Below are 14,611 nucleotides of genomic sequence, written 5' to 3'. Positions count from 1 at the left end.
CTTGACAAAACATACAGATGTCTTGCCGATATTTTGTAATGTTACCTTGACAACAACATACAGATGTGTTGTCAATGTTCTGTAATATTACCTTGTCAACAACATACAGATGTGTTGTCAGTGTTCTGTAATATTACCTTGTCAACAACATACAGATGTGTTGTCAGTGTTCTGTAATATTACCTTGTCAACAACATACAGATGTGTTGTCAGTGTTCTGTAATATTACCTTGTCAACAACATACAGATGTGTTGTCAGTGTTCTGTAATATTACCTTGTCAACAACATACAGATGTGTTGTCAGTGTTCTGTAATGTTACCTTGTCAACAACATACAGATGTGTTGTCAGTGTTCTGTAATGTTACCTTGTCAACAACATACAGATGTGTTGCTGATATTTTGTAATATTACCTTGACAACAACATACAGATGTGTTGTCAATGTTCTGTAATATTACCTTGTCAACAACATGCAGATGTGTTGTCAATGTGTTGTCAGTGTTCTGTAATGTTACCTTGTCAACAACATACAGATGTGTTGTCAGTGTTCTGTAATGTTACCTTGTCAACAACATACAGATGTGTTGCTGATATTTTGTAATATTACCTTGACAACAACATACAGATGTGTTGTCAATGTTCTGTAATATTACCTTGTCAACAACATGCAGATGTGTTGTCAATGTTCTGTAATATTACCTTGTCAACAACATACAGATTTGTTGCTAATATTCTTAAATATTACCTTGACAACAAAATTTAGATGTGTTGCCAATATTCTGAAGCACTGTTGCTTTCAGTGGTATTTATATGGATATTTAAACATACAGATATGTTGCCTATGTTCTCAATGAACATGGTGACATCAAGATGTGTTACTTTTGTTCTTCAGGAGCACCGGCCACACCCAGATCAGGACAAGATGGTCACTGAGAATGGAGGGAAAGGGCCACCAGACAAAGGCCACCTGCTGCCAAACCTTACACTTCCATCAACTTATAAGCCAAAGTGTGAAATTCGTGCAAAGGAAGCCCTGTCTGCTATAAGCCGAGCTACGACAACTGCATGTCGCCAGCAGATAGCAGATATCTCCTGTCTGACTATGGAGGGGAAGATGTATGCTGAAACCCTGCCCAGACTGTGTCCACTGAAAGGTAAGAACTAGTCACTCATTCAGATTCATCATCTTCCCACCAGTGAAGAGCTAGGTTAAAATTGATCTTTAGTAACCATCCTGGTCATGAGAGGTGACTAAGGAGACCTGGTGGTTAGGCCTACAGACTTGGTTGGACATGTTATTGATTCCCAGTTGTGGAGATGAATGCTGAGCACTTGATTGTCGGATCCAGACCCAATTATCATAACTGAGTGCGGCATAAAAATGAACTCACTCTCTCATAATCTTCTTAGGTGGTCATGGTAGTTCTCTGTTCATGTGTCCTTACTTCATCAGTCTGGTGCTTTCAATATCAGCTGGATTTTGATATTTATTGCTCTTGAATTAAGTGTACCATGACATCTGCTGGCTAGTCAGTGTACCATGATTTCTGCTGGCTTGTCTCCGTACCATGACTGCTACTGGTTTATTTGGCGTACCATGACTGCTACTGGCTAGTCAGTGTACCATGACTGCTGGTGGCTTATCACTGTACCATGACATCTGCTAGCTTTTAAGTGTACCATGACTGCTGCTGGCTTGTCAGTGTACCATGACTGCTGGTGGCTTATCAGTGTACCTTGGCTTCTGGTGGCTTGTCAGTGTATCTTGACTTCTGCTGGCTTATCACTGTACCATGACATCTGCTAGCTTTTAAGTGCACCATGACTTCTGCTGGCTTGTCAGTGTACCATGATTGCTGGTGGCTTATCAGTGTACCTTGGCTTCTGGTGGCTTGTCAGTGTATCTTGACTTCTGCTGGCTTATCACTGTACCATGACATCTGCTAGCTTGTAAGTGTGCCATGACTTCTGGTGGCTTGTCAGTGTACCATGACTGCTGGTGGCTTATCAGTGTACCTTGGCTTCTGGTGGCTTGTCACTGTACCATGACATCTGCTAGCTTGTAAGTGTACCATGATTGCTGGTGGCTTGTCAGTGTACCATGACTGCTGGTGGCTTATCAGTGTACCTTGGCTTCTGGTGGCTTGTCAGTGTATCTTGACTTCTGCTGGCTTGTCACTGTACCATGACATCTGCTAGCTTGTAAGTGTACCATGACTTCTGCTGGCTTGTCAGTGTATCTTGACTTCTGCTGGCTTGTCAATGTACCATGATTGCTGCTGGCTTGTCATTGTACCATGATTGCTGGTGGCTTGTCAGTGTATCTTGACTGCTGGTGGCTTATTCGTGTACCATGATTGCTGGTGGCTTGTCAGTGTATCTTGACTTCTGCTGGCTTGTCAATGTACCATGATTGCTGCTGGCTTGTCATTGTACCATGATTGCTGGTGGCTTGTCAGTTTACCATGACTTCTGGTGGCTTGTCAATGTACCATGATTTTCTGCTGGCTTGTCAATGTACCATGAGTGCTGGTGGCTTGTCAATGTACCATGATTTCTGCTGGCTTGTCAATGTACCATGAGTGCTGGTGGCTTGTCAATGTACCATGAGTGCTGGTGGCTTGTCAGTGTACCATGACTGTTGGTGACTTGTCAGTGTGCCTTCAAACAAGCTGGTTTGTCACTGTACCATGGCTGATGCTGGATGGACAGTGTACCACAGTGGGGTGGAAAACTTGTTGTATTGTTGTATGGATGTAGATATGAGGACAGCAATTGCTGCATTTGACAAGGTATTTGTTAGTCACTCTGACCTGCTCCCTGTTTCTAAGGACAATGTAACTGTTATTGCAAAAACAATAACAGAGATCTGCCAGTTTGTGTGTGATGTTTGCCAGTGAATGTTGGTGGAATGTGTTCGGTTGATTAGACTCACATCCAGAAGGAATTGAAGCTTTGGGCAGTCAGCTCAGCGGCCATCATATTGTTCATCTTGTTATTTAATGCACAATACACACTAGCCAGTTTGCCATGTTGTCACAGTGAATTCCATTTTTCATTCTGTTAGTCGTTATAACAAAGTAATTACTATGTTGGGAATCGACCTCTAAAACCAGAATCGATTATTGATGTCTGCTGTCAATCAAATATCGATAAATGATTGATTACTTGGATGGATTTATTAGCATGAGATCATAACACATTCTTCTTTAGAAATAGATTATAAAGCACTTTGACAAAAGGATATTGACAAGTATTTAACAACTAATATGAATTTAGATCATGATTTTTACAGTTAAACAATATGTCATTTATTTGTGTTTGCAAAAGTTGAGAAACATTGAACCCAAGAACTACATGTCGAATTCGATGCAGAAATCAGAATACAGTGTCTATACATCTTAGAGTAGATGTCATAAACATCAATAAAGCTATCCATTTTCAACCTTGTTATTAAATTCTATGAGAACTGAGCCCTTAACAAATGCAAAATGTTTTTTGAAGTGAGCATATGCGTGAAAACAGGCATTTTGTTGACACTCTGATCAGCCAATCAAATTGCTTGTTTGATCATGTGTTAAATTCTCAGGAGTATTTGTTGTTTTTAGAACCACAATTTCATAATATACTACATTTACAAAACCTTGATGAATGCTTGAACAGTGTTCCTGATTAGCATTTCCAGTCAATGTACTCAAACAGATCAACTAGTTTGAAAGCAACAGGTCCTTGAAGTCTACTGGGGTATACGTATCTGCTTCAACATGAGAGATGGAACAATGTGCTGTTATAAAGTTTTTGACACTGGAAGGCATTCAGCCATCAGAAGCACATGCATGTATGTTGAAGCTGGGGATGATTGTCCTCCATACTCCGCAGATAAGAGATGGGTTGCTTTATTTAAGTCTGGCAGGACAAGTCTGGATGATGACCCACGGTGTGGATGTCCCTCTATAGCCATTAATGAAAAAACAGTAGAAGCTATGGAGAAATGCATTTGTGCAGACAGACATGTGACTATTGCTGAGGTTGAACTAGAATCCATGACTATTATCCATGATCATTTGGGCATGAACAAAGTGTCTGTGTAATGGGTCCCAAAGTTTCTCATTGCTGATGTGAAGAAAAAGAGAAGTCGTATTTTAAAGGAGAATTTTGAATTGATGGTGCATGATTTTTAAATTTTTAAAAGTACATTAGTAACAAGGAATAAAACATGGATTTATCATTACGATCCGGAGTCAAAACGTCGATCCACAGAGTGTGAGCACCACCCCTTTTCTCCTCCACCCAAGAAGTTCAAGTCTTCAAGGTCATTTAAGAAGCTTATGGCCACAGTGTTCTGGGATGCAAAGGGCATCATCCATGTTGACTACCTGGAGAGTCAAAAGACTATCACTAGTGCCTACTGTGCTGATCTACTCAGCAGACTGAGAGCATCTATCAAAGAAAAGTGCAGTGGTTTGTTGAGGGATGGAGTTCTGTACATGACAATGCTTTGTCTCACACCTTTCGATTGGCAAAGTCTGCAGTACATCATTGTGGCTTCAAAGAACTTCCTCACCCTCCACATTCCCCTAACCTGGGCCCAAGCGACTTTCACCTATTTCCAAAATTGAAGAACATCTCTGTGGAAAACGCTATGCCAGTAATTACGAGCTGACATCAGCTTAAAATGAGTATTTGACAGGACTTCCAGAAGAGATCTATAGGATTGGCAAGCATCGGCATTGGGTATTAAGGCAAACCTCTACTTCAGCGTCATTGCAGATGGAAGAACAGTGCGCTACGTCGACAAAATTGGATCTTGGCACTGGCCCCAATGTATCCCACCAGTTGTCCTCAGACATTCTGACTGTACCATTTTGTCAAGAAAGTTATCACTATGTACTTGGAACATACGTGGCTTAAAATCTAAAGTGCTTTGTGGTGGTTTTGTGTCTTTTCTGAAAACGTTACATATTTTCAGTGATTGGAACAATGTGTCCCGATGCTTTAAAGCTATATCACTTAAATGCTATTTCTGATGGATATGATGCCTTTGACAGTCGTGCAAGAAGGCCTGAACTTAGAGGGAGATTCTCAGGGGGGATAGTTGGATGAATCAAGAAGTCCATGTCTTCATATTTCATAAGGGTGTATGCAAAATGGAATAATTGTATCATTTTCCAGATAAATTCAAATTCCAAGTTGTCTCAGATAATCCTAAGTTTTGTTTACATCCACCCAGAGAGGTCCATTGTATATAACCATTCTGAAGACAGTGGAATTAGCCCCCTTGAAAATCAATTGTTTCATTTTTTCCATGACTTTGGTGACAACTGTAAATTGATATTATGCGGAGACTTTAATGCTCGGACATCAGCTGAGAGGGATTATATCATTGATGATGACACAGGCATCCTACCAATATATGATCAATATGTTGCAGATACGTTTTCACTTACACATAAATCATCTGATCCTGTGGTTAATAATTACGGAAGACAACTTTTAGAGCTCTGTAAAAAGATGTGTATTCATATTGTTAATGGTTGAAAGGAAAACGATATCGATGGAATGTCTACGTATATATCTCCATCAGGAGCCAGCATAATAGACTACTTCCTTGTGTCAACTTTTTTGTTCCCATGTGTAGTTTCAATAGATGTGATGTCCCGAACCGAGTCGGACCATCCTCCCATTGTGTGTCGACCAAGGGAACGCAACTACAGGCTGATGTTCCATGTGCGTTATATGATGTACCAAAGTATAAATTACTCAAAGAACAGACAACAAGCTTTTGAGATTTGTTGCATAGCGACACAGTTTCATCTGTGTTAAGTGTTTTTATGTCATTAATTGAATATGATACCGATCGAGGTGTGCAGAAATTTTCAGACATCTTCACTTTCTGTGGATCTGAAGTATGGGGAAGCAAATCCAAACAAGAATATCACCAACCATGCTCCAAACAACCCCCTTGGTTTGACAAAGATTGTCATCGACTAAAGTCAGTGAAATACAGGCTATTAGACAGATACAGAAGATATCAGTGCGATAAAATGTACGTCAGTACTTAAAGGCTAAGGCTGAATTCAAACATTGTTGTAGTTCTACAAAGATATTATACGACCAGAAAATAGCGGAGCATATTTCATCTCAGGCACTACTTGGAGTCTGTAAAAGTTTTTGGCAAACTGTTAAACATGCCCTTTCTGGTAATTCTAATAAAGGTGATTCTCCAATTTCGCCGCAAATTCGGTTGTCTTACTTTAAAAATATTCTTATCCCAGACACAGTTACCGAATCGGACTTTGATAAGACAGTGAAAGACTTTATTAATTCTCATACATGTCATACCTGTTCAGATTTTGCTGTAACCGAAGAGCTTTTTTCAGGGGAAATTACTATGGCAGAAATGGATGATGCTATGAATTACCTTAAGAGTGGAAGAACTTCAGGTGATGATGGAATACCACCGGAGCATGTGAAGTGTTCCGGTGACCTACTCTTATACTATCTTCATGTTTTGTTTAATAAAATATTTGTATCTGGAAACCTTCCTACAGCTTAGAATATAGGTATGATTGTATCTCCAAGTCAGGAGATAAGGCAAACCCAAACAACTACAAGGGGATTTCTATATTGAATGTTATAGGGAAAATATCTACAACTGTCTTACTGAAACGTTTGAGGACTTGGATTGAACTGAACGATTTAAGATCAGAAGCCCAAGCTGGCTTTAGGTCTAGTTACTCTACCACTGACAATATATTCACTCTACAAGCATTGATTTCTAAATACCTGTGTAAACCACATGGTAGGTTTTACTGTGTATTTATTGACTTCAAGAAAGCCTTTGACTATGTAGACAGACAAAAGTTATTATTTGAATTAGCACTAAGGTGCTGTCTTGGGAAAATGTTTCATTTACTTAAGAATATGTATTCATCAGTTAAATCATGTGTGAGATCAAACTCAAAAAGAACCAGTGACTTTATTACTTCAGCAGGTGTTTGACAAGGATGTGTTCTTAGTCCTATACTTTTCATTTTTTTCATAAATGAGCTTGTAACTGAAATGTATGATAAATGTGATCATGTTATATTTGTCACAATGTTACAGTGTTCTCTTATACTGTTTCGGGTTACTAAAGCAATTGAATGTGCTCCAATCTTTCTGTGATAAAACTAATGTTATTGTATTCAGAAATGGAGGTATCATTTCAAAGCGTGAAAGCTGGGATCTAAACAACATAGCTCTAAAAATTACATCATATTATAAGTATCTAGGTATTCTGTTTTCATCAACGTTAAATTGGGCAAAAGCGTGTCAAACGCTAGCAGCTCAAGCATCACATGCAGTGATACCTCTGTACACATTATTTCGATAAAACACTAGCATATCCTTCTCTGCGGCTTGTAAAATATTTGACTGCAAAGTTTCACCAATTTCACTGTATGGGTCTGAAATATTGGGGGGGCAAGATACTTTGATGTCATAGAAAAAGTTCATACCCAGTATTGAAAATGTTTCTTACATGTTGGCAAATTCGAATCCAATAAGGCAATAGTGAGTGAGTTTAGTTTTACGCCGCACTCAGCAATATTCCAGCTATATGACGGCGCCAATAAGGCTATACTTGGTGAAACAGGGCGACACACGATGTATGTTTCAACACTGACAAGGGTTATAAGATACTGGATAAAACTACTTCATATGAAGTGTACTAGATATCCATACCAATGCTATATAATGTTACAAAAAATTAGATGATGGTGGAAACGAAAACTGGGTGTCAAATCTCAGAAATTTACTGTTTCACGCAGGCTTTTCACACGTGTGGTTATCACAAGATGTGGGTTATTCTATCATGTTTACCAGTATATTCAAACAACGGTTGAAAATTATTGATTGCCAAAATTGGCATAGTTTTATATCATCTTCTCACTATTTTTGTAATCATAGTAGTATTAAGTCCTTGTTGCAGCCTGAAAACTATTTAATGTGTCTCTCTGATAGGTCTTTGATAAGAGCCTTATGTAAATTTAGAATATCTCTTCATAATTTTAATATTAACAACATACATAGAAACAAAAATGAGCAGGTATATAAATCACTCTGTTTACAATGTGATCTCAATGTTATGGAGGACGAGTTTCACGTCCTGTTTATTTGTGAAAAGTATCATGATCGGAGATTAACATATCTCCCAAGCCTATCCAATGTAAAGCACTATTCAGTGAAAGTCTTCCGTTACTAAATACATTAAATACAATATGAGAAATATTGCTGTATTGTTCACCACATGACCTGTTCTGTCAAATATAATTGTGTTCTAGGCTATGATGCCGAGGTACTGAATGAATGTATATCAGTGGCCCTTGATGCATCCTATGTGTCCATTGGCCCTGATGCATCCGATGTGTCCAGTGGCCCTGGTGTGTGTTATGTGTCCATTGGCCCTGATGCATCCTATGTGTCCATTGGCCCTGATGCATCCTATGTCTCCAGTGGCCCTGGTGTGTCCCATGTGTCCAGTGGCCCTGGTGTGTCCTATGTATCCAGTGGCCCTGATATGTCCTATGTGTCCAGTGGCCCTGATATGTCCTATGTGTTTTAGTGGACCTTGATGTGTCCTGTGTGTCCAGTAGAGCTTGAAGTGCCCTTTGTGTTCAATTGGCCTGGGTATGTCCTGTGTGTACAGTTTACCTTGATGAGTCATGTGTGTCAAGTGAATCATGATGTGTTGTGTGTGTGTAGTTTACCTTCATGCGCCATGTGTCTCTGTGATGTGTCAAGTTCTAGAATCTGGAATCCACTTGCACAGTTGTAAGCACACAGATGGTAATACCCATTAGATTGACAAGCTGTTATGTGACGTAACTTATTCTGTTTCACTGAATGTGAGGCAAGATAAATGGAACAAGGACCTCTCACAATGAAGTAGTGATGTTCACTCACTCGCACACTCACTCACTCACACTCACTCTGACTCACTCACGCACTCACTCACTCACTCACTCACTCACTCACTCACTCACTCTCACTCACTCAGTCCATGTCAAGCTGTGCCAGAAACCATGTCTCACTAAGAGTACTTGAGTTAGTGCTTTATGTTAGCATACTGTGAGAAACATTTCCTATGTTAATAGCTATGCATCCGTTGGCATCTAGTAGGTAAGTAGAAGAACATTGATTGTGGTACTGCTGATAAACAGCATTCAGCCTAAAGCCTTTTGTTTTATTTTTAGATCAATTTTTAAGATCAAACTCTGTGTCTATTCTGTGCAGACTGGATTGAACTCTGAAGATATTTTGATCCAATTTGACTGATATGTGTTTTTTTCTAATTCAGTGAAATATAATAATATGAGAGAGGATGTGTAGAAATTGCACAACATATGTTCGATTGCTTCTGAACAGTCCATTGATATATTTTTTAAACATTTCTGTTTTACATTGTCTATGAAATATTTATGAGATCAACTTAAGTGCCTGGCAGTAAACAGACATGAAATTGTCCAAGGGAAGTATATTTGATTTCAGAAACTTGCCCAGGGAAACCACTCGGCAGACCAAAGACTCTGGAGGTTTCAGGATAAGCAAGTCTAATGACCACGTCAGCCTCCAGAGCTGAGAACATACAACTTTTTCATGGCATTTTCAAACTCATGTCAAGTTCCGAACTTGTCCTAAAGAATTATTTGGATTATTTTTGTCTGAGCCGCAGCTTGAATAAGATTCCCGTCAGCTAGGTTTTCTATGTGATTTGCACAGGAGTATCTGCTACACAAGCCTGGTTTCGATAAACTACCTTAAACTTGATAATCAATACGAAAAAATGTCCTGGGTCAGAACGAGAGAAACCTCCTGTCAGGGCCTCAGTGCTTTATTCCAGATGTCTGATTGAATTTTCCTGTTCAAACTTAATTTGCCTCATCGTAAATTGAGTTTTGGTGTATAAGCCGTGAGAAATTTTGGCCAGTCCAGGTCTCAAGATCTGGACTGATAAAGAATAGTACACGAGACCCACAAACTACAGCTACTTAGTACCGCTTGTCTATACCATCCACAAAATGAAGTCTGTGTGGGACATGGTCTACAGGTAGAGACAGTGTGGGGTCTGTGTGGGACATGGTCTACAGGTAGAGACAATATGGCTCTGTGTGGGACATGGTCTACAGGTAGAGAGAGTGTGGAGTTTGCATGGGACATGGTCTACAGGTAGAGACAATATGGGTCTGTGTGGGACATGGTCTACAGGCAGAGACTGTGTGGGGTCTGTGTGGGACATGGTCTGCAGATTGAGACTGTGTAGGACATGGTCTACAGATGGAGACAGCATAGGATATGTTCTACAGATAGAGAAAGCACAGGGCATGGTGTACGGATGGAGGCAGTGTGGGACATGGTTTACAGATAGAGACAGCATAGTACATGATCTGCAGATAGAGAAAGCATAGGGCATGGTCTACAGATGGAGGCAGTGAAGCACACGGTGTACAGATGGATGCAGTGTAGGACATAGTCTACTGATAGACACAGTGTAGGACATGGTCCACAGAGAGGGGCAGTGTAGGACATGGTCTACAGATCGAGATAGTGTAGGACATGGTCTTCAGAGAGGGGCAGTGTAGGAGATGGTCTACAGGTGGAGATAGCATGGGGTCTGTGTGGGACATGGTCTACAGATGAAGACTGTGTAGGACATAGTCTACAGATAGAGACAGCATAGGACATGGTTTACAGATAGAGACAGCATAGGACATGGTTTACAGATAGAGACAGCATAGGGCATGGTCTACAGATGGAGGCAGTGTGGGACATGGTCTACAGATGGAGGCAGCATAGGGCATGGTCTACAGATGGAGGCAGTGTGGGACATGGTCTACAGATGGAGGCAGTGAAGGACATGGTGTTGAGATATTATTCACACCAGTGTAAGTCAGACCTGCACAACTGAAGTCAGTCATGCATGCATACATCTCCACACTCCTGCCTAATCTACCTGTGACAGTATATGGCTGTTGTGTTGAAAGTAATTGATACAGCCGTTAGAAGATCCTAACCAGTCGCCAGCGGGGGCTGTTGATGTTATCCAGCCTGTGGATTAAGTACTAGATCTCCACCTCACCAACCCATTCGTCATATAATTTGTCATGTAAAGTGGAATCATGTGTAAATTTATTGTCATAATTTAGGACCATGGTTTGGGTTTATGTGTCTGACGGGATCTAATGACTATTTGTGTATACAGCAGGCTTATGCAGATGTACCTCAATGATTGCCGTTATTTCCAGGAGAGGTTTTCCAAAAAACACAAAAGGAAGGATGAATGATCTGCTTGCTAAACACAGTCATCAATGAAGGCTCCAGAGACAAGTTTATCAATACACATTCACGCATGGACTTGCATGCCACAATGCACGCAGAACAGCAAATGCCAACAACTGTATTGGCATATATGCTTATTATCTTGAATACTGATATATATTAAAAAAATATTGGAATTATTAGTTGCAAGTGGGTTTATGTGCAGTGTACTACCTTCTCCCTATCCTAAGGATCAATTTGGTGCACACAGTTAGGTTGTGATTTAGACTTCACATGCTGGTGTACCCACAATTAGAACCCATGCTGGTGTACCCTCACTGAGAACCCATGCAGGTGAACACTTACATGTTAATCCATGTTGGTGTACCGTCACTTAGAATCCATGCTGGTGTACCCTCACTTAGAACCCATGCAGGTGAACACTTACATGTTAATCCATGCTGGTGTACCGTCACTTAGAACCCATGCTGGTGTACCTTCACTTAGAACCCATACTGGTGTACCCACACTTAGAACCCATACTGGTGTTGCCTCACCAAGAACCTCACAGTCATCACTGTGCACGTTGCATACTTCCTGTAATGTTCACATCTTATCCTAAGGTAAGTCTCACACCAGACACAGCTCTTGTCTGCAGTTTACTGAGTAAACACACATTTTCAGAAAGCACTACTTAAAATAAATGGAAAAATCAATCCTTTGAGAATGCAAAGAAGATTGGCATTTAATTCCAGGAATACCAAATGAAATTCTGTTGTCTTCCTTCGTGTTGTTCCGGATTAGGGCAGGCTGCAATGTTTATCGTCTACACTGCTGGCCTGCAGTGTGGTTGCTGACAGGTGCAACAAATATTGACTTTATGCTCATCCAAATTTTGTTTCCAGTTGAGAAGAAAAAAATCCTTTAGTTCATCATCACATCTTTTGTGTGATTAAATGATCTGCAGAGATAAACCCAGGTAGGTGAACACCTACATGTGAATCTATGCTGGAGTACCCTCACTTAGAACCCATGCTGGTGTACCCTCACTTAGAACTTATGCTGGTGTACCCACACTTAGAACCCATGCTGGGGTATCCTCACTGAGAACCCATGCTGGTGAACACTTACATGTGAATCCTCACTTGTACCCTCACTTAGAACCCATGCTGGGGTACCCTCACTTAGAACCCATGCTGGGGTACCCTCACTTAGAACTTATGCTGGTGTACCCACACTTAGAACCCATGCTGGGGTACCCTCACTGAGAACCCATGCTGGTGAACACTTACATGTGAATCCATGCTGGTGTACCATCACTTAGAATCCATGCTGGTGTACCGTCACTTAGAATCCATGCTGGTATACCCTCACTTAGAACCCATGCTGATGTACCCTCACTGAGAACCCATGCAGGTGAACACTTACATGTTAATCCATGCTGGTGTACCGTCACTTAGAACCCATGCTGGTGTACCTTCACTTAGAACCCATACTGGTGTACCCACACTTAGAACCCATACTGGTGTTCCCTCACCAAGAACCCATGCTGATGTACCATGACTTACAAACCATGCTGGTGTACCCACACTTAGAACCCATGCTGGTGTACCCTCACATAGAACCCATGCTGATGTACCCTCACTTAGAACCCATGCTGGTGTACCCACACTTAGAACCCATGCTGGTGTACCCACACTTAGAACCCTTGCTGGTGTACCCTCACTTAGAACCCATTCTGGTGTACCCTCACTGAGAACCCATGCTGGTGAACTCTTACATGTGAATCCATGCAGGTGTACCCTCACTTAGAACCCATGCTGGTGTGCCCTCACTTAGAACCCATGTTGGTGTACCCTCACTTAGAACCCATGCTGGTGTACCCACAATTAGAACCCATGCTGGTGTACCCTCACTTAGAACCCTTGCTGGTGTACCCTCACTTAGAACCCATTCTGGTGTACCCTCACTGAGAACCCATGCTGGTGAACTCTTACATGTGAATCCATGCAGGTGTACCCTCACTTAGAACCCATGCTGGTGTGCCCTCACTTAGAACCCATGTTGGTGTACCCTCACTTAGAACCCATGCTGGTGTACCCACAATTAGAACCCATGCTGGTGTGCCCTCACTTAGAACCCATGTTGGTGTACCCACACTTAGAACCCTTGCTGGTGTACCCTCACTTAGAACCCATTCTGGTGTACCCTCACTGAGAACCCATGCTGGTGAACTCTTACATGTGAATCCATGCAGGTGTACCCTCACTTAGAACCCATGCTGGTGTGCCCTCACTTAGAACCCATGTTGGTGTACCCTCACTTAGAACCCATGCTGGTGTACCCACAATTAGAACCCATGCTGGTGTACCCTCACTGAGAACCCATGCAGGTGAACACTTACATGTTAATCCATGTTGGTGTACCGTCACTTAGAATCCATGCTGGTGTACCCTCACTTAGAACCCGTGCTGGTGTACCCTGACTGAGAACCTGTGCTGGTATACCCTCACTTAGAACCCATGCTGGTGTACCCTCACATAAAACCCATGTTGTGTACCCTCACTGAGAACCCATACTGGTGTACCCTGACTGAGAACCCATGCTAGTGTACTCTTACTGAGAACCCATGTTGGTGAACCCTCACTGAGAACCCATGCAAGTGAACACTTACATGTGAATCCATGCTGGTATACCCTCACTTAGAACCCATGCTGGTGTACCCTGACTGAGAACCCATGCTGGTGTACCCTCACTGAGAACCCATGTTGTGTACCCTCACTGAAAACCCATACTGGTGTACCCTGACTGAGAACCCATGCCGGTAAACCCTCACTGGGAACCCATGCTGGAGTATACTCACTGCAAATGCTGGTGTACCCTTACATGTATACCCATATTGGTGGCTTCCCTACTTTGTCAGTGTAGAGAGACATTTGAGACGTTGCCTGGCTGATAGTGGAGCAGAAACCACATCTCCATACCTGTGACCAAGATACCACCACAAATGTGATCACCATACCACACTATACCACACATCACCGCCATCTGCCACCACCACTACTGCCCAGCATCAATACCCACCATCTTGACCACCACCACCACTACCACCATCCATGCTTACCATCTTTGATCACCACCACTAACTATCACTACAACCATCGCACACCACTACTACAACCACTTCATACCAGATCACCCAGACTCATGGCACAAGAAGGACACTAATACCAAGTCTGATTGCACGATGCAATACCAAGTCTGTTGATATATTTTAAATGTTTTCTTTGGGCCGCCCTGTCTCGGCTTGAT

At 41.6% G+C, this 14,611-nt stretch overlaps 1 protein-coding gene across 1 annotated transcript in view; it reads left to right on the top strand.

The window, feature by feature from the left end:
- The window catches only part of LOC137285347 (xylosyltransferase oxt-like), a 162,118-nt gene that overhangs the window by 18,167 nt on the left and 129,340 nt on the right, over window positions 1-14,611 (top strand). Inside the window, exon 2 of the mRNA XM_067817720.1 lies at window positions 894-1,155. Within this exon, the coding sequence (XP_067673821.1) occupies window positions 894-1,155 (262 nt within the window). The remainder of the gene's footprint in view (window positions 1-893; window positions 1,156-14,611) is intronic.

This window comes from Haliotis asinina, chromosome 5 (genome assembly GCF_037392515.1).
Source record: "Haliotis asinina isolate JCU_RB_2024 chromosome 5, JCU_Hal_asi_v2, whole genome shotgun sequence".
Classification (NCBI taxonomy): Eukaryota; Metazoa; Mollusca; class Gastropoda; order Lepetellida; family Haliotidae; genus Haliotis; species Haliotis asinina.
This window is presented reverse-complemented; position numbering and strand designations above follow the sequence as displayed.